General features: G+C 43.0%; 1 protein-coding gene across 5 annotated transcripts in view; it reads left to right on the top strand.

Moving 5' to 3' along the window:
• The window catches only part of WWP2 (WW domain containing E3 ubiquitin protein ligase 2), a 138,496-nt gene that overhangs the window by 90,097 nt on the left and 22,259 nt on the right, over nt 1–26,140 (top strand). For all 5 annotated transcript variants that reach the window (XM_033941412.1, XM_033941414.1, XM_033941411.1 and 2 more), the window contains one exon: nt 13,482–13,656. In XM_033941412.1, coding sequence (XP_033797303.1) covers nt 13,482–13,656 — 175 coding nt within the window. The remainder of the gene's footprint in view (nt 1–13,481; nt 13,657–26,140) is intronic.

Below are 26,140 nucleotides of genomic sequence, written 5' to 3'. Positions count from 1 at the left end.
CAGGAGGTACAAGAAACACAGCTATCACCAGAAAAGGAGGACTTGGTCTCCCCCTCCTCCTCCTTCCAAAATCATTTCAAACCGATTGGACTATGGAGAGAGTTTCTTACATTCCCATTACGAATGGTGTGAGAAGCAGCGAAAACTGGGCTGGTGCTGCAGATTTATCTTTGTAAAAAGAGTCAATTGCAAAGTCCAAGAATCTCCTTTGAGAATGAATGAGTTGCCTGCATTGATTGTGTTTTGAACTACCCAGAATGGTGGATGGCGTGGACTATAATTCCATAAATAAGAGAGAATAAAGGCTTTTCACATGTAGCCAGGGCAAGAAAGCTTCCGCTCCTGCACTGGTCTGTTATGTCTTTTCCCTCTAATGCAGAGTAAACATTGCATTGCCAGCTCTGCAAATATATCAAAGACTTGACAGTATTTTCCACAGGTGAGCTCAGAAGCAAGAGGAGCTAAGACAACACACACACTTTTATAAAGCAGCCTGTTTATTGCTGTACTCTCATAAAAGGAGCCTAACACCGCACCCCTCAAGCAGACTCCTTTTATAACATCTTAATCCACCCTCCATGATCAGGTCTCCTCTTTACTTCAATCCAAACTCTGGTTACCAGTCTCTGCCAGGTCAAGATTCACTCCCAGAGCTCTTGACGTAGCTTATCTAGTATCTCCTTACACTCCTGGTCTTCCCCCTCTTTCGTAGTATAGTGGTTACAACCTCAGCATGCTGATCCCTGTGACCCTGGGCAAGTCACTTAATCTCCCCATTGCCCCAGGTGCATTAGATAGATTGTGAAGTACCTGTATGGAAACCGCTTTGAGTGTGGTTGCAAAACTACAAAAAGGCTGTCTTCAAGTCCCTTTTGGACCTTCTCACACTTTGGTCCCTCCCTCAGGAACCCCCTTTTCTTCATTTTAAGAAAGCAATGAAAACACGGCTGTTTGAGCTTTCCTTTAAGGTCAGAGGGCAGCATTTCCTTTTCACCCCATCCCTTCCTCTTCCTGTCTCCTTTTATTCTTTCTCTGTTTTTACCCCACCTCTCATACGGTTTCTTCTGTTCCGCAAATTTCAACCGGGATTCCTGAGATTTACAATAGGACGTGTTGGATTCCTGACAAGAGTCTTAATGAGGACTTGAACACCGCTTAAGGTAATACAGTATAGGCAGGTTAAAGCTGTACTTAGGTGTTTGAGTCTTTAGCCTCTTCGTGAAGATATAGAGCAGCATCATTTTAAAAAAGTCTGTTTATTTTGGGCCTAAGTCGGAAACGTCCAAAATCCATCCAAAATATGTTGTTTTGTTTTTTTCGAGAATCGTCTACTTGTACATCCAGCTGCTTAATCGTCCAGACCGCTAAGTCGTCTATCTTTATACCACATTATCATCCAAAAAATCGTCCAAGTCAAAAATGCCTAGAACAAGACCTTTTGGACATGGGAGGGACCAGCAAAGTGATGGACTGGCCACCCAGATGTGGCAACAGAATAGTGGGGCACCTTACAAGGCACTGCTGTGAACTTCACAAAAAGGGTGCCATATAAACATCTCACCACAACTTCCTTATAGGTTATGGTGAGCCCCCCAAAACACCCTGAAAACCTACTATGCCCACCTGTCTACCACTCCAATAGCCCTTATGGCTGCAGCTGGCACCTATATGGTAGTAGAGTAGGGTTTGGGGGGAAGGTTTGGTGGGTGCACATTTTTCACTATTAATTCAGTGGTTAGAGTGGCTTATGGGCCTCGGTCTTCCTCTCTAAGGTTCAATAGCCCACCCTCCAGACTGCATAAGACACCTCTGTGCTGCAGGTATGTACGTTTTTAGTCTGATTTTTATGGTGGTGGTGTGGTGTCAGTGATCACTGGAGGAGCGTGTGGGGCTCTGTAGTTTGTCTCTGCAGTGGTTTTCTGGTCACAACGTATAAATTCCGTCTAGGAAGTCTCGTTGAACTTTCGACTAAGTCTAGGTCGGCCCACATCCCGCCTACCTCCCGCTCTAAGCACTCTGGGCATACAGCAGCAATGAAAAGGCTTAAGCTGTTTTTAGATATGTCTAAAACCCGTTTCCATTATTGGCACTTGGATGACCTGTCTTTTGGATCGTCCAAGTGCTGATTTAGTCGGGTTTTTAGACATATTTTCATTTCAATTATGTACCTTCTAATATCTAAAAGAATTCTGATTTACTTTCTTTTCATTTTAAACTGTAAACCATTCAACAACACCATACAACTGAATGAAATGGTTTCCCCCATTGACTTCCTCCTTCCAGTTGGTGAAGCTAATCCTTTGATCAGAGCTCCATTTGCTGCTCACAATCTGCGACACACGTTGGCTCCTTCTACTGTCATTTTTCCTCCTTTCCTCTCCTCTCCTCGTCACCACCTTCCTGCCCTACTCTCAGCCCACCCTGAAACCTTCTCTTAAGAGGTCTCTAGTCTATACCCTAACCCCTGCCTCCTCCTAAGCCTATATCCAAAGAAGTCATATGTGATGCGTTTGGTCTTCAACTCTGGAAGGAGTGAAGTTGGTCTTTCAATTTTCTTTTTTTGTGTTTTTTTTATATAAATATTATTGTAAACTGTTTAGGTCTTATCAAAGGTATAACTGGCAAAGCATTCTTTCTAAATGTTGCTCATTGACATGTGGAGTCCCCCCCGTCTTGTTCAATTTAGTTCTTTTTTTTAATCATTTCATACCTGCTTGGTTTCACTGTTCCATTCTTGGTTCTTCCTGTCATGTTACTCTTATTTTATTGATTGTATTTGCCTGTCTGGGCCGTAAAAACAATAGCAATACATCCAATATACATAGATGATAAAAGAAATACAAAATAGAACATAACTTAGGGCTCCTTTTACAAAGCCACGCTAGCGGTTTTAGTGCAGTCACCGAAAATCTACCACCTGCTCAAAAGGAGGCAGTAGCGGCTAGCGCTTGCTATTCTAGGCGTTAAGACCCTTAGTCAATCAAGTGAAGCACAAAACATAGAAACATAGAAAAAGACGGCAGATAAGGGCCGCGGCCCATCTAGTCTGCCCACCCTAATGACCCTCCCCTATTTAGCTCTGTGCAGGGATCCCACGTGACGATCCCATTTCTTCTTAAAATCAGGCACGCTGCTTGCCTCGATCACCTGAAGTGGAAGTCTATTCCAGCGATCAACCACTCTTTTGGTTAAAAAGTATTTCCTGGTGTCGCCGTGCAACTTCCCCCCCCCCCCTGAATTTCCATGGATGTCCTCTTGTCACTGTAGGACCTTTGAAAAAGAAGATATCTTCTTCTACCTCGATACGGCCCGTGAGGTACTTGAATGTCTAGATCATATCTCCCCTCTCTCTGCGTTCCTCGAGTGAGTATAGCCGTAATTTATCCAGCCGTTCCTCGTACGGGAGATCCTTGAGTCCCGAGACCATCTGGGTGGCCATTCGCTGGACTGACTCAAGCCTCAGTACATCCTTGCGGTAATGAGGCCTCCAGAATTGTACGCAGTATTCCAGATGGGGCCTCACCATGGATCTATACAACGGCATAATGACTTCAGACTTGCGGCTGACGAAACTCCTACGTATACATCCTATGATCTGCCTAGCCTTAGATGAAGCCCGCTCCACTTGATTGGCAGTCTTCATGTCTTCACTGATGATTACCCCTAAGTCCCGTTCTGCAACAGTCCTTGCTAGGATCTCGCCATTTAGGGTGTAAGTCTCGCATGGATTTTGACTGCCAAGGTGCATGACTTTGCATTTCTTGGCATTGAAACTCAGTTGCCAGGTCCTAGACCATTGCTCCAATAGGAGTAGATCGTGTTTCATATTGTCCGTTGTGCTCTTTCTTGTTATATTACACAGTTTGGCGTCATCGGCGAATAACGTTATTTTACCGTGAAGCCCCACAGCCAAGTCCCTTATAAAGATATTGAAAAGGATCGGGCCCAAGACCGAGCCCTGCAGCACTCCACTGATCACTGCCGTCATTACGGAGGGGGTGCCGTTCACCACCACCCTCTGAAGCCTACCACCAAGCCAGTTCCCAACCCATTTTGTCAAAGTGTCACCTAATCCTATAGAACTCATTTTGCACAACAACCTGCGGTGTGGGACACTATCAAATGCTTTGCTGAAGTCCAAGTATACAATGTCCAAGGACTCACCAACATTGAGCTTCCCCGTCACCCAGTCAAAGAAGCTGATCAAGTTGGATTGGCAGGATTTCCCCTTGGTAAATCCATGCTGATGGGGATCCCGTGGATTCTCCACATCCAGGATCTTATCTAATTGATGTTTGAACAGTACTATGCAATATATATCTTGTATAGTCCTCAATCTGAGGAGAAGGAAGCAAAATAAAGAAAACCCCCTCAGAAAAAAGGGATTCAAATACAATGATAAAAATAAATCAGATGTTTAATCCACTCATTTAATTAAACAGCGCACAAAATAACAGTGTTTCATTCAGCCTCCGTCGAGACTCCTTTACTCTCTAAGAAGAAACATAATTGGGCAGGTTTAAAAAAAAAATGTATTCCCTTGATAGGAAACAAAACATTTACAAGGAAATCTCAATTGAAAAACTGCCCCCAAACAAATCACTTTTTGCGAAATAATAAAAATTCTTTCCTCCTGGCTTGCGTCCATTTTGAGACATCTGGGAATATATATATATCCTTTCACCTAAATAGGTGACTTGTTTTAAATTAAAATATAATTTAAATAACATTTTTTAATCCTGTAGAAATACAAGAGAGACTAACAATGTTGACTGTTCCTGTATTTCAATATCAGAAGATTGCAGTATAGCAGAAACATCCAATTGTGTACTTTCAGCTACTAAAGCTTTTCCCTTTTGCATTTGTTTTAAATAGTAAATTCTCTGTGTTGGGGGGGACGACTTGATTCCGAAACCTTTAAGACTGTTAACATAAAGTTCTTAAAAAAGTTCCTGTGGAGACATAAACCTAGCTATTGGAAAATTAAGAATCCTCAAATTCCAATTTTCTAGGTTTTCAATCTTCCTTAAGAACATCATTTTATCAGTCATTTGTTTAGTAACCAAGATTTTTGTCTCAGTTGTTAGCTTCTCTAATTTATTAAAATCCACCTAAAAGGTCTCCTAGAGGTTGAGTTTAAGGTAATAGTAACAAAGTTTGTGCATACCGAGTGTAAGTTCTCAATCGCAGACCAGATAGAATCCAAGGTTACTTCCTGTGGTCTTGAGGGGGGAGAGAGTTGCCAGAGTGAACTCCGGGCTCCAATGACCTCACCACCGCTGGTTCCCACTGGCTCCAGGCTCGGCTCCAACTCGGGAGTCGAGTCTCCTTCAGCTGCAGAGCGTGCCTCACGCAATGTACTTGGTAAGCCCTCCTGCATTATCTATCCTGCCGATGTTTTTCTGGGCATTGGGGGCATGTGCAGTCCTTGCGGGTTCAGTGAGAGTAAAAACTCGCCATCCAAGCTGTGAGCTTCCCCAATCACAGAGGCGGATACTCCCGATGTAGAAGGTTGGACTGTATAGGCTGTTATTACAGTCTTTTGCGACGTTGAAGAGCCAGAGGTAGGTAGAGGGAAAACCCTCTGTTTCCCCCTTCTTTTAGACATAAGAAAAAGGTTTCCAATAGTGTTAAATTAGACTAATTCGCTCTCTGCACAGCAAACTGCTCAAAACGCCATCTTGCTTCCTTTGGTATCTCTCTTAACTCGTATTTGGTTATCTCCTTATTGTTGAACTTGGTGATCACTCTTCTTCTCTCTGGCTTGAGGATCTGGGAGTTCAGGACACTGCGTTTAACTGATTTGCCTCATATATATTTATTTATTTAGATTTATATCCTGTCCCTCCCAAAGAGCTCAGAACGAGTTACAGTTTACATTCATAGTGTTACAATATAGGGTTTATATACAATATGTTGCAATATATCTTCATATAGGATTACGTAGTTATGCTGGTGAAGGGTTGAGAAAGTGATGGTTTTTATAGCTTTTCTAAAGTGGAGGTCCTTTAAGGGCTCTGATTTGAGGAGGTAGGCTGTTCCAGAGTTTTAGTAAGAAATGGAAATAAGAACATAAGAATTGCCGCTGCTGGGTCAGACCAGCAGTCCGCTCACGCAGTGGCCCCTAGGTCAAAGACCAGTGCTCTAAATGAACCCAGCCTCACCTGCGTACTTTCCAGTTGAGCAGGTGAGGCTGGGTTCATTGAGCAGGTGAGCTTGTCCAACTTTGTCTTGAAACCCTGGAGGGTGTTTTCCCCTACGACAGACTCCGGGAGAGCATTCCAGTTTTCTACCACTCTTTAGGTGAAGAAGAACTTCCTTATGTTCGTATGGAATCTATCCCCTTTCAACTTTAGAGAGTGCCCTCTTGTTCTCTCTACCTTGGAGAGGGTGAACAACCTGTCTTTATCTACTAAGTCTATTCCCTTCAGTATCTTGAATGTTTCGATCATGTCCCCTCTCAATCTCCTCTTTTCGAGGAAGAAGAGGCCCAGTTTCTCTAATCTCTCGCTGTACGGCAACTCCTCCAGCCCCTTAACCATTTTAGTCGCTCTTCTCTGGAGTCTGAACCCTTTCGAGTAGTACCATGTCCTTTTTCATGTACGGTGACCAGTGCTGGACGCAGTACTCCAGGTGAGGGTGCACCATTGCCCAGTACAGTGGCATGATAATCTTCTCTGATTTGTTGGTGATTCCCCTTTATCATTCCTAGCATTCTGTTCACCCTTTTTGTCACCACCGTCTGGAGTTGGAGGGAGTGTCCTGATGGTGTATGTAGGCATAGTTCTTCTTGGGAGCGTAGCATTTTCTTTGGGGTGTAAAGAGGAGTTTGTCTGAGAATTAGGCCTTTGAAACTATGAAACTAATTGTATCAGGTCCATTCTGCTTCATAAGAACATAAGAATAGCCTTCATGGGTCAGACCAATGGCCCGTTCTCACGGTGGCCAATCCAGGTCACTAGTACCTGGCCAAAACCCAAGGTGTAGCAATATTCCATGCTTCAGTCCTCTTCCTGCTACATTCCTTTTCATTTGCAGGAAAAAAGACTGTAAAAGCCTGCCCAGTACTGTCTTCGCTTTCCAAATTAGAGTTTTAGTCAAAGCTCGCTCCAGTTCTTCCTAAACTGAATTGCCATATATGAGACACAGACCGTGTAAGTCTTCCCCATACTGGCCTTAGTTCTTCACAGCCGGACTCAGCACCTAAGCGCCACTCAACTCACAAAGCACACATGCAGCCATTTAAGGTTCCCTTTTTATGACCTTCATTTTGTAATTGGAGATCCTTTGTGGTTCATTTTTGTCTCCTCTTGAACGTAAAAATTGCAATGCAAGGTCAGACAAAAGGTCCAACTAGCCAAGTACCTTCCAGGCAATTTTCAACTGGCGCTGGGCAGCCTGCTGTCTGCCTCACGCCAGCACTTAACCTGCATATTCAGTTCTGGCGATTGGCATTGAATATCCATGTTTTTTGGGGTGGCTCTAACTTAACTGACTAAGCTAATATTCAATATGGCTGGCTAAGTTAATAGTGGGCAAAGACAGGACCAATACTTATGCAATCTCATTTATCCACTAAACTCAGCCAGTCAGCACTGAATTTTTGTGGCTAGCTGGTTAAATCGTGCACCATAGCTGGGAACCGCGAATATTCAGTGGAAATACCTGGCTGTCTCCCACTGAATATTAGCAGTTATCCAGCTCAACACTATTGAACTGTCCAGGAACTTGACCTGAAGATAGGGAGAGGGACTAGCTTGACATTAGCCAATCCAGATCACAAGTCCCTGGCAAGATGCCAAAGCATGGGAAGATTCCATTCTGCTGACTCCAAGGCTCACCTTGCTCATGGGTTGTAGGTTTTTTTCAAGGAATTTGTCCAGACCTTAACGAAGTGAGAATCTAAAAATTTTTTTTTTTTTTTTGCATTTTAGAACTCTGGGTTTTTTTTCCTTCTATATGGAAGATTATTATAATTATTTGATTAATTGTAAATTTCCTAAGGTACATCCCTTTCCTTTTGTTTCTAATATCACAACTTGGTTGGTATGTGATTAAGATTAAAATTCCATAAAGATAAAATTTTAAAAAAGTAATAAAAAAATTTTTTTCCAATTTGATTTAGATGTAGTACTACTATTAATTATTTCTCTAGCGCTACCAAACACACGCAACGCTGCACAGAGTCACAAAGAGTAAGAAAACAGTCCCTGCTTGAAAGAGCTTACTATCTAAACAGGCAAGACAGACAAACTGGATGTCATGGATACAGTTAAGGGGTTGGAGGGCAGAGGAGTAGACATTTCCTAGTATTTGTACTTTTTGAAAGAGTAAACAATTCACTTTTACCCATTCCACTCTATTCAGGATTGTATAGACCTCTAGGATAAAACGTTCCTCAGTCTTGTCTTCTCCTAGCTGAAGAGCCTTACCTCTTAAGCCTTTCCTAATATGAAAAGATTTTCAGCCCTTTAATCATTTTGGTTGCCCTTCTCTGTACACTTTCTAATTCTGCTACATCTTTCTTGAGTTGCGGTGACCAGAATCGCATACAATACTTGAGGTGCTCTCTCAACATGAAGTGATATCCCCCGTTTTATTTTCTGTTCCTTTCCTAATGTTCCCTAACATTCTGTTTGATGAGATGCAAACATACCGGGATATAATCTTTTTAGGAAGGACAGAAAAGGTCAAAGAGTTGGAGGAGTAGCACTCTATTTAAAGATCTGCGGAATCGGAAAGAAGTAGGGAGATTGTGGATGCCTTTCAAGACAAATGGTGATGGAACCCACGAGGGAAAAAGCGATATTGGATCTGGTCCTCACAAATGGAGAGAGTATCTCTAATGTTCGAGTGGGTGCCCACCTAGGAAATAGCGATGATCAAACAGTTTGGTTTGATATAACAGCTGAAGTGGAGGGCGGCCACACAAAACTCAAACGTACGGACTTTAGTAAAATGGGAGCGTACCTAAAGAAAGAGCTGTTAGGATGGGACAACATAAAGGAAGTGGAAAAACAGTGGTCTAAGCTGAAAGAAGCAATAAAAATGGCTACTGACCTTTTTGTGAGGAAAATAAATAAAAACAAGAGAAAAAGGAAACCGATATGGTTCTTTAAACTTGTTTCAGACAAAATAAAGGCAAAAGAGCTGGCATTTGTGAAATATAAAAATACCCAAAAAGAGGAGTACAGAAAGGACTACCAGGTGAAACTGAAATAAGCCAAGAGAGAAAGTGCAAGCGGAAGAGCAAATGGTTAGGAATGTAAAAAAGGGAGACTTTGCAGATATATTAGTGAAAGGAAGAAGAAGAAAAATGGAATTGCGAGACTTAAAGATGATATGTATCAATATGTGGAAAGAGATGAGGAAAAAGCAAACATCTTAAACAAATACTTCTGTGTTCATGGAAGAAGATCCTGGAGAAGGACCGAGATTGTCTGGCAAAGTTATACAAGAGAATGGAGTAGATACCATGCCGTTCACGGAAGAAAGTGTTTATGAGCAATTTGAAAAACTGAAGGTGGACAAAGCAATGGGACCAGACGGGATCCATCCCAGGATACTGAGGGAGCTCAGAGAGGTTCTGGCGGGTCCTATTAAAGATTTGTTCAACGGGAGTGGTTCCTGGGGATTGGAGAAGAGCGGATGTGGTCCTATTCCCTACTCACAAAAGTGGTAGCAGAGATGAAGCGGGAAACTACAGGCCGGTAAGCCTAACTTCGGTTATTGGAAAAATAATGGAAGCGTTGCTGAAAGAAAGGATAGTGAAATTCCTAGAATCAAATGGGTTACAAGATCCGAGGCAACAAGGTTTTACTAAAGGTAAATCATGCCAGATGAATCTGATTGAATTTTTTGATTGGGTGACCAGTGAATTGGATCAAGGGCATATGCCAGATGTAATTTATGATTGTGATTTCAGCAAAGCCTTTGACAGGGTTTCTCATAGAAGGCTCTTGAACAAACTTGATGGGCTGAAGTTAGGACCCAAAGTGGTGAACTGGATTAGAAACTGGTTGATGGACAGACGCCAGAGGGTGTTGGTTAATGGTATTCGCTTGGAGGAGGGAAAGATGAGTAGTGGAGTCCCTCAGGGATCGGTGCTGGGGCCAATCCTGTTTAATAAGTTTGTGAGCGACATTGCTGAAAGGTTAGAAGGCAAAGTTTGCCTTTTTGCGGATGATATCAAGATTTGTAACAAAATAGACACTGAGAAGGGAGTAGAAAACATGAAAAAGGATCTGCAAAAGTTAGAGGAATGGTCTAATAAATGGCAATTAAAATTCAGTGCAAAGAAGTGCAGAGTAATGCATTTGTAGATTAGAAATCGTAAGGAGCTGTATGTGCTGGGAGGTGAGAGGGACCTTGGGGTGATAGTGTCCGAAGATCTAAAAGCGTGACAAGGCGGTGGCTGTTGCCAGAAGGATGCTAGGCTGTATAGAGAGAGGTGTAGCCAGTAGATGAAAGAAGGTGTTGATGCCCCTGTACAGGTTGTTAGGTCACAATAACTGCTTCATTAGGGATATATTGTAAAGATCATGATATATGTAGAAATATCATTTATTCTTTGGCAAACATGGTGTTGCTGTGTAAGTCGGGATCCTACATGCTGAGAGTCTTTGGGAAGTAATCCAGCATGTAGGATGCCAAGATTATCATGATTTTTACAATATGTCCCTAATGAAGCAATTATTGTGAAATGGATGAGCTGCCGTCGGACTGGACATGAAAGATTGGCCTAAAAGGATCGGACCAAGGACTATATAGCTGATCTTTATAAGGACTTTTGGGGGTTTTCCTGCCCTATTCCAAGATAAAGTTAAGTGTCATCCGTATCAGACAGGCTTTCGCTCCTCACATTCCACCGAGCTATCATTACTAGGTCTCATCTCAACTATACATTACTTTCACGACCACTTAAAATCGGTCATACTAATCTCTCTCGACTTATCTGCGGCATTTGATACCATCGACCATTCTCTATTACTATCTAGACTGTCAGATTGTAACATCACAGGACACGCTCTCAACTGGTTCATATCCTACTTTCATCAGCGAAACTCCAAAGTCTATACAAAAAACCAAATCTCCTCTTCAGTAATTCAAAATTTCGGAGTCCCTCAGGGCTCCATTTTGTCTCCTCTATTATTCAATATCTTTCTATCCCCTCTTCTTTCTCTCGCACAATCACTAGGTTTCACTATTTTCGCCTACGCTGACGATATACAGTTACTTTACCCGATTAACACCTCAAACCTTTCAGATATTACTGAGCTAAATGCCAAACTGGTTATCTTAAGCGATTGGCTCTTCTCTAACAAACTCTCACTCAACGTTAACAAATCTTGCGGTCTTCTTCTCCCCATTAAAAAATCTGAAACAATACCTGGTACAATTTACATTAAATCCACACCTTTACGTATGGAGACTAAAATAAAACTATTAGGCGTCTTTCTAGATAGCGAACTTACTTTTCACGATCACATCAGCTCCGTTGTAAAAACCTGTTTCTTCAAATTACGTATCATTCGTTCCCTCAGATCTATTTTAACTAACGACTCGATTAACATACTAATTCATTCCCTAGTCATCTCACACTTAGACTACAGTAATTCTCTTCTCAATGGATTCCCCCAAAAAGAACTACGACGACTCCAACTTGTTCAAAATACTACTATTAAACTCATTTGCAATGTCGGCAAGTTCGAACATGTCACTCCTCTTTTCAAAGAGGCTCATTGGCTCCCCGTCTCTCATCGGATACGTTATAAAATTATATTACTTACTTTTAAAATCAAACATTCACACCTACCTCTATTTCTTGATAAACTTTTAATCCCCCAAAGTTCTCCTCGTTCCTTAAGATCATCCGATCAAAAACTCCTCTTCATTCCCTCTCTAAAAGAATCCTTTTACACCAGGAATACTAACTTCGCCATAACTGCACCCACATTATGGAACTCTCTCCCCCAATTTCTTCGGGACGAAATTCAATTACCAAAATTTAAGACTATTCTTAAAACTTATCTATTTAAAGATGCCTACGCCAATTCTTAATCTTCTCCTCGTCCATTCGTTGATTTCTTTTTCAATCTAATTATCATCCTCAGAGCATATCACTCATACCAGGCACCCCCGCCCCCCATGTTATATCCCTTCCCTCTATCTCATTTCTCCTAAGACTATGTAACTTTTTCCTAACCCACCCACTTACCCTCACTGTCAGGTCAGTCTATACGTCTTATATGTTTCTATTTTTCTCACTACTCTCTCTAAACACAATCTAATATATCTTGCTTTCCTATTTAAATTTTATTGTTAACCGGTCAGATATTTGTTTTATGATCGGGGTATAAAAAACCAATAAACTTGAAACCAATAAACTTGAAACTTGTCTTTTTGGAACATTATGAATGTGTGGATGTATGTTTTAAAATTTTAGTAATGTTTTCACTTGATATTTTTGTACACAATTAAATTGATAACATATTAAAAAAATATTTAAATAATGTAAAAAATAAATAACGAATTAGGTTTTCAAAAAAGACCAAGGGTCTTTATTCCTTGAAATCACACTATTGATGCATTGACTTTCTCTCTTTTTTTGGGTGACATCATCCGCAAAGAGGCAAATCTTTCCTGACAGCCCTTCAGAAATATCACTTACAAAATGTTAAAAAGAAGAGAGCCGTGAGGCACACCACTGGTAACATCCCTTTCCTCAGAGCGATCTCCATTGGTCACTACCCTCTGTCGCCTTCCACTCTACCCCGTTTCTGACACAGTTTGACAGTGTCAGAACTATGGCAGCATGGGGGGGGGGGGAAATCGCAAAGGCTATAATGTTTGCAAATGGAGTCCCAATACAACAGTAGGCTTGGCCAGTTAAAGTACAACTGTACTAGATCAAGCGGGTTATACGTTTCTTCAATAAACAGAGTTTTTAAAACATTAGGGCTTTGTCTCTTATTTCAAGTTTGCCTTTGTGGTTGAAACCCCCCCCCCAAAAAAAAAAAAAAAAAAGCTATGCAGAAGGCCCATTGCCAAGAAAAACAAGCCATTGGCACCTAGCTTCTATTTATTTATTTTATTTAAAAATTTCTTACTCGCAAGTTACAAAGTTACATTCACAATTAAAATTTCAATAATTCCTCCCCCCTCCACACACACACACCTTTTTTGTGTTTGTTAAAGGCAACCTGTATTTAGGGATTCCTGGACAAGGGTTTATCTTCCTACTTATCCTTGGAGAAAGCAAAGTTACTTACGTATCTGAGGACAGCACACTAGAAGGAGGGGAGTTGACCCCGGATTGTGATGTGCGCATGCATGGTTCCCCTTGGGCATTTTTAGACATTTTGTCCTAGGAGAACACTTATTACAGATAAGTAACTGCTGTTCTGTGCATTCAGGTAGACTAATGCAGCATTTGTACCAATTCTCTGTATGTACTGAATGCATTTTGCTGTTGCTTGTAGTTGGGAAAAGCGTGTGGACCCTCGTGGCAGGTATTACTATGTGGATCACAATACCAGGACCACAACGTGGCAGAGGCCCACAGCTGAATATGTCCGGAACTATGAACAGTGGCAGAGCCAGCGGAACCAGCTCCAAGGGGCAATGCAGCACTTCAGTCAGAGGTTTCTGTATCAGGTGAGAGAAAAGAGAGCAGTCTTCGAACGAGCCTCAGCTCAAGAGCCTCTCCGCCAGCTAACACAACAGTCCTTGTCACAAGCTGCTGATGACGTATGCTGTAGAATTCACAGATTCATAGGGAATCTGACAGGAGTTGTAATGTGAATGCCTCTGCAGTGGTCCCATCCGTCTCATTTTACAGGCAGTCGAGGTGGGGGTCGAATTGGTGGCTGTGTAACACTGACGGCACTGCCCACATTAACAGATTACCTGAAGTTGGATCAGGGCAGGATATAAAGCAATGCTCCATATTTTCAAATATTGCCATTAGAAAATGCTGCAGAAGGATTTGAGGGAGGGAGATGGCTTGTTATACCTGATGGATCCAGCCTGGAAAATTCTAGTCCTAATTTTAGAGGTATTTACAAATGAAGATCACTTACATGGAAGAATAGCAGAATGAGATGGCGGGACGTAGAGAATTCAAGGGACATTGTTTAGGAGGCCCCAAAATATAGGTGGGAATACATGTCTCTACCAAGATTTTCCATGTTGGGTTTTGCATTTGTTCTGACTCCCAATTTAGACCTGCTAAACCCAATCTCCCACCTTCCAGCAACTTCCCTGGATCAAACCATGACTCCTTTCTTAACCTCTAGATCAGGGGTCTCAGAGTCCCTCCTTGAGGGCAGCAATCCAGTCGGGTTTTCAGGATTTTCCCAATGAATATGCATGAAATCTATGTGCATGCGCTGTTTTCAATGCATACTCATTGGGGAAATCCTGAAAACCCAACTGGATTGCGACCTGCTCTAGATCCTCCCAAGTCAGGCCATGAAATTCTCCCGTCACCTGGTCTCCCTGATTTCTGGTGGTGGTGGGCAGAACAGGATTAACTAATAGGCCAAGTAGGCATGTGCCTAGGGCCCGAAATGGTCAGGGGGACCCAATGAAGAAGGGCATCAACATTTTTTTCCAAATGGCGAAGGGCTCCCCGATCGGAAATGCGGGCCCCACCCTGATCGGCAACGTGGCCCCCCCCCCATCGACGGAAAGTAAAACAAGCAAGCAACGTGGGTAAGAAAGGCAACGGGAACTGTAATTATGCAAGCGGTGCTGCTTGCCCAAAGTTTCCCTCTGACGGAGCTTCCTGTTTCCGCCTGGGCGCATGGTGGGGTTGGGCGGGGCAGGGGGCCCAGTATACTTGTATGCCTAGGGGCCCTCGACGCATTAATTCTGCGCTGGTGGTGGGCGACAATCCCTAGTTGCTCCTTCCCCATCAGTGACCTGTGGTCAAAGTATTGCTGCTAACCCCTAGTGGACTCTTGTGGTACTACAGCTAGAGTGAACGTGACAAACAGAGCCCAGTGAGACTGCTGTTAGGTGGCACAGCCACCATTTGGGACTTGGGCCACCAACAGGGTTTTGCTCTTAGCCCCTACTAGAAACCAGAAAGAGCCTGTATTAGGAAGTGGAGGTGTCATGGCTTGATCAAGGGAGGGTCCAGGAGATGTAGGAGCTGGGGATTTGATTCGGGGCTTGTGCAACTTTTTAAAATCTGTGAATTTGGGAGACTTGAGTATGCCCTGATTAGGACTGGGGACATCCTGTCTAAAATGGGGCTTTCTATGTTATTGTAACTGGTCTCAGGCAGGCAGTATCAGCATGGATGACAACTGGGCTGTGAGTACAGTTAGGATGGGTTATTTGCAAGAGACATGTGCACTCATAATGATGGGAGAAGAGAGGAGACAGGAGGAACTGGGACATGTAAGGTCATGGTGGTCAGTGTGCAGTTGCGATGAATGAGTGGGAGGCGTTGGACTGGCAGAACTGGGGTATTGGAATCATGGTGGGTGGGGTATGCATACTGGAAAGCAGATACTGCCATTCTGATGAATTTAGTTTGATAGAGATGGATTTTACTACAGCAATCTCATGAAAAAATTTAACTCTTTGGAAATTAGTTCAGTGAAGAAGACACATCACCCACAACTTGTAGCTTATGGGTTAAACCGAATGCACTGACCAAGGAATTATTAGCAATTCCCATCCATACCCACTCTCCCCAGAACCCTCCCTCCCCCAGACATCAATAATAGCAAGGCATCCACAGGAGCTCAAACCTCTAATCCTTATAGGCAGGTTACTACAGTTGTCTGGGAAGACCAAAATGGTTCCCAAATGGATTGAAATTGCAGTCCTTTAACAGAGTCCATGTTGGACACTTCTATTTGTTCTCATTTCAATTGCCATTCCAAGGAGGAGGGAGCAAAATCCAACCAGTGCAACAGTGTCAACTTCTTACCAAATACTAGTGCTTTTCTCATAAAGCCACGCATGTCCTTTGGAAGAGGAAGAGCTGTTACAGCAGACGTACAGCATTTTAGGATGTGGATGACAATAAGTCTTCCAAATATGTGTGACATGACTATGTAGTGTTTTCCAAAATGCCAAAATCTTAGGACAGGTGTCAAACATGTGTCCCAAGGAAGCATCCACTTGCAGATGTTTTGGGCAGTACAAGTCAGGCTGCAGGGAGGCTCAACTACGAGAGATGTTTGGCACGATCTTCCCTTGCAGAAGCCATGTTGGCTCGCTTTCATCAGCCCATTTTTTTCAAAAGGACAGCATCTGTGAGCACATCGAAAAAAATGGGCTGATGAAAGCGAGCCAACATGGCTTCTGCAAGGGAAGATCGTGCCAAACAAACTTACTGCACTTCTTTGAGGGGGTAAACAGCCAGTTGGACAAAGGGGAACCTGTAGACATCATTTACCTTGACTTCCAAAAGGCCTTTGACAAGGTACCCCATGAGTGGTTACTTAGGAAGCTGTGGAACCACGGAATGGAAGGGGACGTACACAGATGGGTCAAACACTGGTTGGCAGGCAGGAGACAGAGGGTTGGAGTGAAGGGTCACTACTCGGGCTGGAGGAAAGTCACGAGCGGAGTTCCGCAGGGGTCTGTACTTGGACCGCTGCTGTTCAATGTATTTATTAATGACCTGGAAACGGGGACGAAATGTGAAGTTATAAAATTTGCGGATGACACTAAACTCTGTAGAAGGGTTAGAACTACGGAAGAGTGTGAGGATCTACAAAGGGACCTAAACAAACTGGAGGAGTGGGCAATTAAATGGCAGATGAAATTCAATGTAGGGAAATGCAAAGTCATGCATATAGGGAGAAAGAACCTGATGTTCAGCTACCAAATGGGGGGATTAGTATTAGAGGGAAGTAACCTTGAAAGAGATTTGGGTGTACTGGTGGATACAACAATGAAGTCAACGGTGCAATGCGCAGCAGCCGCGAAGAAGGCAAACAGAATGTTGGGTATTATTAAAAATGGTATTATGACCAGAACAAAAGAAGTCATCCTGCCGTTGTATCGGGCAATGGTGCGCCCGCACCTGGAGTACTGTGTTCAGTATTGGTCGCCGTACCTTAAGAAGGATATGGCAATACTTGAGAGGGTCCAGAGGAGAGCGACACGAATGATTAAGGGCATGGAAAACCTTTCATACACTGAAAGATTGGAGAGGCTGGAGCTCTTCTCCCTGGAAAAGCGGAGACTCAGAGGAGACATGATAGAGACCTACAAGATCATGAAGGGCATAGAGAGAGTAGAGAGAGATAGATTCTTCAAATTTTCAAAACATATAAGAGCAAGAGGGCATTCGGAAAAATTGGAAGGGGATAGATTCAAAACAAATGCTAGGAAGTTTTTCTTTACCCAACGTGTGGTGGACACCTGGAATGCGCTTCCAGAGAGCGTAATAGGTACTGGGGTTTAAGAAAAGATTGGACAATTTCCTGTTGGAAAAGGGGATAGAGGGGTATAGATAGAGGATTACTATGCAGGTCCTGGACCTATTGGGCCGCCGCGTGAGTGGACTGCTGGGCACGATGGACCTCAGGTCTGACCCAGCAGAGGCATTGCTTATGTACTTATGTCTAGATGTAGCACTAGCTTATAATTGAATTCAAATAGTGGTACAGATGTCCACATCTGTGCTGCATCTGTAATATTCACTGTCCATCTTTGTCCAAGTCATGCTATGAAATCCAAACTTGGAGCCTCTTCCTGCAAAATCTTGTGAGTGGAGCACAATGGGATCAAGGATTATGCCTCTAAGTAAAATGCCTCTTATAAGGTATCCAATACTTCAGCAGTTAACGTTGCCACTGGTAAGGCCCGAAGGTAGTGCTGCAGTTGCAGGCAAGCTCAAATCTCTCTCTTTGTCAGCTTACTCATTATAGGAATGGATGGTTCCCTCTTCCGTTGAAGGTAAATGATACCTCTCCAGGCCCATATTTGAAAAGCTTGCATTTCCATACCTGGTACAAAAAGGGGATTACCCCGGATAGTTAATAGTAGCAAACTGGCTGCCAAAAGCTTCAGGTATACACATGTCCATGCTTTGCGCACAGGCTTGTACACAGGATATTGATTCAGGACAGCTGTAAAACATCTGGTAGGAGCATGTAGTAATGCACTAAGGAGCTCATAATTGAAATTTAAACACGTCTAAAAACCTGCCCGAGTCGGCACTTAGATGACCTAAAAGACAAGTCCAAGTACCGATAATCAAACTGAATTTCTGGACATATCCAGGGATTTTTTAGGTCTCTGAATGCCACTGTGCTCCCAGAGCTAAAAGGGGCATATCTGAAGGAGTAGTTAGGGTGGGATGTGGGACGACCTGGACTTAGTCATCCTGCAGGGATAATCGAATGTTTCACGAGACATCCTTGACAAAACTTATATGTTGTGAGTTAGACAATGTAAAAGCAGGTCTAAGTGCCAAAAAGGTATCCAAAGTGACCAGGTAACCACTGCAGAGACACCATAAAGCCCCCTCCCCCCTCCCCCCCCCCAGTAATCACTGATTCCCTCACACTGCCGCAAATATCAGAATAAAAAAGTACATACTTGTCTCCGGAACATCAGCACCTGGTATAGGAAAGCCTAGTAGAGCTTGCATACAGGTGTCTTAAGTAGTCTGGGGGATGGGATAATGAACCATAGAGAGAGGACCCAGATCCATAAGCCACTCTAACCACTGCATTCATGTGGAAAATATGAGCCCACCAAAACCCCTGCAGCCATAAGGGCTATTGGGGTGGTGGATAGGTGGGTCTAGTAGTTTTGGGATTTTTTTGGAGGGGCTCACCATGACCTGCAAGGTGAGATGTTTATGTGGTACCCTTTTTGTGCCCTGTAAGTTGCCTCACTGCTTTGTTGCAATGTCTGGGTGGCCAGTCCATCACAATGCTGGCTCCTCCTACGTCCAAATGGTCTTGTTCTGGGCGTTTGGGACTTAGACGAATTTCTGGTTAAAAATGTGGTATAAAGATAGCTGCACTGGCAGTCTGGACGATCAACCGCCTGGACGTCCAGATAGACATTTTGGGAAAAAAAATTCTAGACATATATTTTGAGAATGGACATTTTTCTACTGCTGACTTTGGTACACAGCGCAAGAAGATGTATGACAACCTACTAGCAATGTAAGAAGCGAAACTTGATCATCACCTCTCCATCATTTCGAAAAGAAATCAAAAAATTCATCAAGACATCCTAACGCATCTCCATGACTATCCCTACTCTTGTAAATCTCCCAGCAAAGTCTCAGCACCCTAATTTGCAATTGTCCAATCATCCTCTTTTGTAATCTGCCCAGAACTGCAAGGTATTGGCGGAATAGAAGTCACTAATGTAATGTAATGTAATATGTCCGAATCAGACTTAGACGTTTCTTTTGACTATGCCCCTCCACCTGTATAGTACAAAAGCATCTCCACCTCTACATCCATATAAGAAAAGTATGAAGTTGCTCTGATCCAGTCATTCATAGGTCTTAATTAACAAGCCATGGACATAAGACTTGTGTTGAACAATCCCAAATCCCTGTTCTCTTTGGGCAGGATGAGTTTTGCATAAAACATATGTGCTCATGTGCCCATAAGTATCTCATCACAGCTTGTATCAATCGGAAATGTTGAGAAGCAGTAAATAATATTGGCAACATTTGAAATAAATATAACCATTTTGGAATAATAATCATATGGTACAATGCTAAGCGTCCCATGAAAGATCATGAATTGGGCTGCCATGTCTGTGACTTCAGCTCCGTGGTTTGTAACAGAGATCTGACATTTACACTCACCAACTGGACTATCTCTCTTGGTATCCAGTCCCCTAAACATTCAATCTTCTGATCTGCCTAAGAGGGAACACTCTCCCAGGTAGTTTGAACTGTTCGTGGGACCGCTAGCACCTCTGATTTGTGTTTGTTGAAGCAATAACCAGAACGGTAGCTAAACTCGGCCAAAGCACCTAGCATATGCAATATGGAGTTTTGGGCATTTGTGACCACTAGGGCTTTTACTAATTGCATGCCAAACTAAACCCCCACAATGTCCGGATCTCTCTGCATAGTGCGTAACAAGGATTCAAAATATAGCAAAAATAGTAAAGGAGACAGAGGACATCCCTGCCTTGTTCCACTGCAGATTGGGAAGATCTCTGTAGCATAGCCATCTACTAGAATTGCCACAGAGGGATCAGTATATAAGGCACGGATGGCATTAAGGTACCAACCACTTAAACCTACGTACTCCAACACCTGGAACAAGTAGGATCAGCTAATCTGGTCAATACTGTCTCAGCATCCAGGCCTACTAATACTACTGGAATCTCCTTAACTCGAGAATGACACGGGGACTGTTTACCGCGGTAAACTGTGGTCACCGCAGACAATCTGCAGGAATGGAGACATTTGCAACTGGTTTACTGCAGGAATGGGGTCAAGACCTTTCACCGCCCCGTGGAAATGGGGACAGGATCTTTTACCGCCCTGTGGGAGCGGTGAAAAGTCTTGGTCCTGTGGTAAAAAAAATTGCGCCCGTGTAAGACTCGTCATCTTCTCCCCAGCTCCCCTTGCGCCTATTTTACCTTCAGGAGCCAGCCATGCCACGATGAAGGTAGAAAGAACCCAAAGCCAAAGCCTGAGACCAATGTGATTTGAAGAATAAAATTACTAGACAACAAAATGTAGAAACAAATTAATGTATTTTATATTTTGTGATTAGAATATTTCAGATTTGAAATATGTATCCTGCTAGACATAATTGGGAACCGCAAAGCCCAGGCTGTGCTTCTTTAGCTTCCAGCTGGCTTAGGGCTCTCTCTCTGACCAGGGGGCAGTTGTTCTTCCGTAACACTGTTTCTGCCATGTGTGACCGAAGTATTCTGTTAGCTTGATTTTTCTATGTAGCGTTCTGTAGTAATTTGGTTTGTTCAGTTTTCACAATAGTGGAGGGGATATTTGTGAAAGAGAGGGGAGACAGGGGTTTTGTTGATCCTTGCTCTGTATTATTTGTGTTTATAAAATGACAATTATACAGAATATTGTTTCTTTTTATACTTTAATAAAATAAGTTCAGTATAAAATCATAACTATTCGAGGCTTGTGCGGATGGGATCTGACAGTTTGCAGGATGGGGACTGAACTCCCGGGGATGGGGCGGGAACAGTAATAAATTTTTTCCCCATGTCATTCTCTGTCCTTAACTTTACAATGTGCATAAGAGGTAGTGTATCTAGATTTTTCAGAAAGCTTTTGATAAAGTTCCTCATGAGAGGTTCCTGAGAAAATGAAAGAATCATGGAATAGGTGGCAAAGTTCAGCTTATTTATTTATTTATATAATTAATTTGATTTCTATTCCGTTCTCCCGGGGGCTCAGAATGGATTACAATTGACATTCACAAAAAAATTACAGAACAAAGGCATTCCTAGAAGAGACAGGAGAGAGAGGAAGGGAGTTGGGATTAGGCGTTTATTATCGGATAGAAAACAGAGGGTAGGGTTAAATGGTCATTTTTCTCAATGGAGGAGAGTAAACAGTGGAGTGTCACAGGGGTCTGTACTGGGACCGGTGCTATTTAAGTTATTTATAAATGATCTGGAAATTGGAACGACGAGGGAGGTGATTAAATTTTCAGATGACAGGGCTCCTTTCACTAAGGTGCGTTAGAGTTTTAATGCACAGAATATTGCGCGCACACACTAGACCTTAATGCCAGCATTGAGCTGGTGTTATTCTAGAAGCGTACCGCGCAGTGTAGCACGCGGTAGTTTCATGCGTGCGCTAAAAACGCTAGCACACCTTAGTAAAAGGAGCCCTAAACTGTTCAAAATTGTTAAAACGCATGTTGATTGTGAAAAATTGCAGGCAGGTGGGGATTGAATTGTAGGTGTGGCTTCCTGAAGAACCAACAGGAAGTTGCCTTTCATGGGACTTGAGGATGGGGCATTGGGTGCTGTTCAAGAGTGGGTATCAGGTTTCTTGCTATTGGGTTGGGAGATGCATTTTGTGCACTTTTGGTTGGAAGACTATTTATTTATTTGATTTCTATCCCATTCTCCCAGAAGCTCAGAACGGGTTACAAGTAGACATTCACAATCGTTTGAAAACAGACTAGTCATGACAACAAATAGGTTATAGTAGATAATAACGGAGCTTATTTTAGAGACCAGACTGGTCATAGCGAAGAGTACTAGGAGAAGTCTATTGAGGAGGCAGTTTTTAATGGGCCAATTGGCGGAAAAGGAAGGTCTTTACTGCTCTGCGGAAGGTCATTAGTGAGTCTAGCGACCTGATCTGTGTGGGTAGTCGGTTCCATAGCTGAGGAAGGAAATGGCTGTAGGATCTTTTGTACACCGTACTCATTCGGAGGGATCTCCCTGCGGGAATGCTGAGTCTTTGTTCTGCTTTGGAGCGGAAGGGGCAGTTAGGGGTGTATAGGCATAGCTTGGATGCTATGTAGGCTGGTTTTTTTTGGTAGAATCTCTTGTGTGTCATGACCAGGGCTTTGAAGATGCATCGCTTTTTGACTGGTAACCAGTGAGCTGCATAGAGCGCTGGAATAATGTGGTCATGGTAGCTGAAGTTGTATAGGAGTTGAATTGCTGAGTTCTGGACTTTTTGGAGGCGTTTTAGATCTCTTGCAGCTATGCCATTGAATAGGAAGTTGCAGTAGTCTGGTCTAGAGAGTACGTAGGCATATAGTAGTTGGGCTAAGTCTGTTTCTGGGCTAAGTCTGTTTCTGATCCTTCGCAATTGGCGTAGGTAGTAAAAAGATGTGGAAACTACCTGCGAGACATGGGCAGAGAGGGACAGGTAGCCATCCAGTATAATTCCAAGACTTCGTACAGTATTCCTGATGTATTTTGCATTCATGCTAGAGCTGATATCCAATTTTGCTATTTTGTATTTCTTTTACAACATTCAATAAAAATTTAAAATTTAAATAAAAAAAAAAAAAAAAAGAAAAAAAATTGGAAGACTGGGCATCCAAGTGGCAGATGAAATTTAATGTGGACAAATGCAAAGTGATGCATATTGGGAAGAATAACTTGAATCACAGTTTCTGGATGCTAGGGTCCACCTTGGGGGCTAGCACCCAAGAAAAGGATCTGGATGTCATCGTAGACGACGTAGACAATATAATGAAACCTTCTGCCCAATGTGCAACGGTGGCCAAAAAAGCTAGGAATTATTAAAAAAGGGATGGTTAACAAGACTAAGCATGTTATAATGCCTCTGTGGTGCTCCATGGTATGACCTCACCTAGAGTATTGTGTTCAATTCTGGTCATAAGAATATAAGAATTGCCGCTGCTGGGTCAGACCAGTGGTCCATCATGCCCAGCAGTCCACTCACACGGCAGCCTTTAGGTCAAAGACCAATGCCCTAACTGAGTCTAGCTATACCTGCATAGGTTCTGGTTCAGCAGGAACTTGTGTAACTTTGTCTTAAATCCCTGGAGGGTGTTTTCCCTTTTACAGACTCCAGAAGAGCATTCCAGTTTTCTACCACTTTCTGGGTGAAGAAGAATTTCCTTATGTTCATACAATTTATCCCCTTTATCTCAAGAAAAATATAGCGGCACTAGAAAAGTTTCAAAGAACAGTGACTAAGATGCTAAAGGGGATAGAACTCCTCTCATATGATGAAAGACTAAAAAGATTAGGGCTTTTCAGCTTGGAAAAGAGACAGCTGAGGGGAGATATGATTGAAGTCTACAAAATCCTGAGTGGAGTAGAACGGGTACAAATGAATCGATTCTTCACTCCATCAAAAATTACAAAGACTAGGGGACACTCAATGAAGTTACAGGGAAATACTTTTAAAATCAATAGGAGGAAATATTTTTTTACTCAGAGAATAGTTAAGCTCTGGAACTCATTGCCAGAGGTTATGGTAAGAGCAGATGCGAAGCTGGTTTTAAGAAAAGTTTGGACAATTTCCCGGAGGAAAAGTCCATAGTCTTTTATTGAGAAAGACATGGGGGAAGCCACTGCTTGCTCTGGATCGGTAGCATGGAATGACTTAGAGGATGGAACATCCAGTGAGATCATCAAGTTTGCAGATGACACAAAGCTATGCCGGGCCATCAAATCGCAGAAGGACAGTGAGGAACTCCAGAGTGACTTGAGCTGATTGGAGAATTGGGCAGATAAATGGCAGATGAAGTTTAATGTGGAAAAATGCAAAGTGATGCACTTAAGCAAAAAAAAAATAAGGAACACAAGTATAGTATGTCAGGTGCAACTCTGGGAAAATCTGAACAGGAAAAGGACCTGGGCGTATTAATCGATAGGACTCTGAAGCTGTCAGTGCAATGTGCGGCGGCAGCAAAGAACGCAAATAGAATGCTAGGCATGATAAAGAAGGGAATCACGAGTAGATCGGAGAAAGTCATAATGCCGCTTTATAGAGCGATGGTCAGACCACACTTGGAATACTGCGTCCAGCATTGGTCTCCATACCTAAAGAAGGATTTCAAACTGCTAGAGAGGGTGTAGAGACGAGCAACAAAGCTGGTGAAAGGTATGGAGAACCTGGATTACGAGGAAAGACTTAAGAGACTGGGGTTATTCTCCCTTGAGAAAAGGAGACTACGAGGGGATATGATCAAGACATTCAAAATACTGAAAGGAATCGACAAAATAGAGCAGGAAAAAATGTTATTTACAATGTCCAATGTGGCACGGACAAGAGGACATGGGCTGAAGCTAAGGGGGGACAGGTTCAAGACAAATATCAGGAAATTCTGCTTCACGCAACGAGTGGTGGACCCTTGGAATGCTCTCCCAGAAGAGGTAATTACGGAGTCCACCGTTCTAGAATTTAAGGGTAAGTTAGATGTACTTCTCTTTATGAGTGGCATGAAGTGACATGGGTAAGGGTAAGCTAGATGCACTTCTCTTTACGAGAAGCTTAGAGCAATATGGGGACCAAAACTATACCAGGGTACACCTGGCGGGGCCTCCGCGTGTGCGGATCGCCGGACTTGATGGACCTAGGGTCTGTTCCGGAGATGGCGCTTCTTATGTTCTTATGGGGTTAAAATTGTGAGGAGGGTTGGAAGGGGAGTTGGTGAAAGAAGGAAGAGAGATGGTATATTTTGTGAAGGGTTGAAGGGAAGAGGTGACATAGTACTAAGGGATGTTGAGCAAGTGGAATTATGATGGGAAGTGGAGATATGGTAGAGAGGTTGGAGGTCTGAGAGATGGAGTGGAGGGAGGAGTAAGCTAGGGTTGCAGATAGATGATGATGATGATGAAGGTTTAAGAGGGGATAGGAGTGGAGATATGCTGAAATGCTGAGAGATGGAGGGTTGGAAGATTGCGGTAGAGGTTGAGGGGAGGAGACTGTAAGAAAAGATAGTTGCAGATATATATAGAGGGATAAAAGAAGGAATAGCTGCAGGGAGATATGGAGGAGAGGAAGCTGTAAGAAGGGACACTCACAGGGCAATATGGAGAAGGTGGGGTGAAGGGGAGGAGTCATGTTGTGGTAAGGGATAGAGGGGGGTATGAGTGAGTCCAGGGTTGATACCGCCACTGGACATCCTCCTTAAGGCAGCAGAATTTGGGGTGTAGAGATGTGACATGACTCCAAAGGCAATGAAGCAGCAAAAGAACAAAAGATTGTGGAACAGAAGATCGCAGTTTAATAAGTGTCCAAATAACTTAAAAACAATCCACAAAGGGTATATACTGTCCCAAGTGATATAAAATACAAATGACCAACATGGGCTGTGTTTCGGCAAAATAAAAATGCCTTCCTCAGAGGTCTTCTAGGGTTCTTGGCTGTCTTAAATATAAAAACATAAAAGCTGCAAAAAATCCAAGGAATTGAGAGGCTACGAACAGCACAGCACACGAGCCTCCCATTTTAAGATTATTTGGACGCTTATTAAACTACGATCTAAATCTTTTTGTTGTAGGGCTTTTCAGCACAGGCCCATGTTCGAGCCCTGGCAGAGAAGGAGAAGGCAAGATGCTGGACACAGGAAAGATGGGGGAAAGGGGAGATTCTAGACCACATGGAGCAGAGGAGGGTAGGAAAAGACGAGAAAAGTCTAGACTATTGGGGGGAGATGAAGTAAGGAAGGGAAGAAGAGAGATTCTGGCCACTTGAGGG

This window comes from Geotrypetes seraphini, chromosome 4 (genome assembly GCF_902459505.1).
Source record: "Geotrypetes seraphini chromosome 4, aGeoSer1.1, whole genome shotgun sequence".
NCBI classification, from domain to species: Eukaryota; Metazoa; Chordata; class Amphibia; order Gymnophiona; family Dermophiidae; genus Geotrypetes; species Geotrypetes seraphini.
The sequence above is the reverse complement of the archived record's forward strand: the minus strand, read 5'-3'. Positions and strand labels throughout refer to the sequence as shown.